The 1,120-nt window shown below is 55.6% G+C and overlaps 1 protein-coding gene across 1 annotated transcript in view; it reads left to right on the top strand.

Annotated features, from left to right (window-relative positions):
* Positions 1 to 762: 762 nt before the first annotated feature.
* The window catches only part of LOC121385083, a 3,649-nt gene continuing 3,291 nt past the window's right edge, over positions 763 to 1,120 (top strand). The window contains exon 1 of the mRNA XM_041515619.1: positions 763 to 903. Within this exon, the coding sequence (XP_041371553.1) occupies positions 763 to 903 (141 nt within the window). The remainder of the gene's footprint in view (positions 904 to 1,120) is intronic.

The following is a 1,120-nucleotide window of genomic DNA, read 5'->3' as shown; positions in this document are numbered from 1 at the left end:
GGTGTAAAGAGGAACTTTGTTTTTCATTACAGGGTAAGGCCAGTGAGTATTATGCCCTTATACTGGCCCCCCAAAACCTCCGGTATACAGAGATTATGCACAAGCTGGAGAAACGATTTGGGTCGTATGATATGTCGAGGTCGGCTCAGATGGAGTTTTTCACGGCTAAACAAAAACCAGGGGAGGATATCAGAGATTGGGCGGACCGGGTGGTAGTTCTAGCAAATAGAGCGTTTCAGGGTCTGCCCGACGACTTTATGTCTTCTCAGATTTTGTCAGGGTTGTGAAGATGTAGCGGCGGCACATCATTTGTGCAATGCAAATCCTCAGACCCACCTCACCGGAATCGATCGAGTCGGTTTCGCCCAAGGATACTGGGCGTACGCCTGGACCAGTTAGCCTTGGGGAAAAGAGGAAGGGGTCAGACACGGGTAAAGGACGGGGGGGTAAGAAGTCTCGGGACTCCAAATGTCCAGTCCCAGGCTGTGGGACATGCACCCGTAAATTACGGGCGCATGCCCTGTCAGTACACATCCCGGGGATCTTGGGGGCAGCAAATCCACGTACCCCAAACCTGGCCACCATTCGGTGGGCGGCAGTGAGAGACCTGGCAAGGAGGGTCTGTGGACCGTCGGGTACTCCGCGTCAGTTGGCCAGTAGACTGGGACCATTGATCCCGAGTATGGTGAGCCCGTCAGAGGTGGACGTGCCCGTTTTCTAAACGAGCCATCTCAGCAGTTTACTCTGCATCCAGTGTTGAGCATGGCTGCGCTCATACACTGTGCGGTGGCGTTGTTGTCCCTGGAGGACCGCCGTTGGTTTTTGGGATGGTCGGCTCAGGGGTTAGATATTCCTCGGAATAAGTGTATCCCGGCGGGGGCAGAGATTCCTCGGGGAGTCTCCGTCGGCGGAAGGGGACACTAGGGTGGTCTCAGTTGGGGCAGAGCCCGGTGAGCTGGGCGGCTTCTCCTGGGCCAGTATTCAAGGGGAGGGATCGGCTCCAAGGGGTGGATGCCCATTTCCATCCAAAGTCTTGTGCCCGGGTAATGAAACTGGGCACAGATCCCAGTTTGGAGAAAGTGGTACGGCACCACTATCCACACCGTATTCCCTGCCCCGT

Source organism: Gigantopelta aegis, chromosome 11 (genome assembly GCF_016097555.1).
Source record: "Gigantopelta aegis isolate Gae_Host chromosome 11, Gae_host_genome, whole genome shotgun sequence".
Lineage (NCBI taxonomy): Eukaryota > Metazoa > Mollusca > Gastropoda > Neomphalida > Peltospiridae > Gigantopelta > Gigantopelta aegis.
Note: the sequence above shows the minus strand (reverse complement) of the source record. Positions and strands in the feature narration are given on the sequence as shown.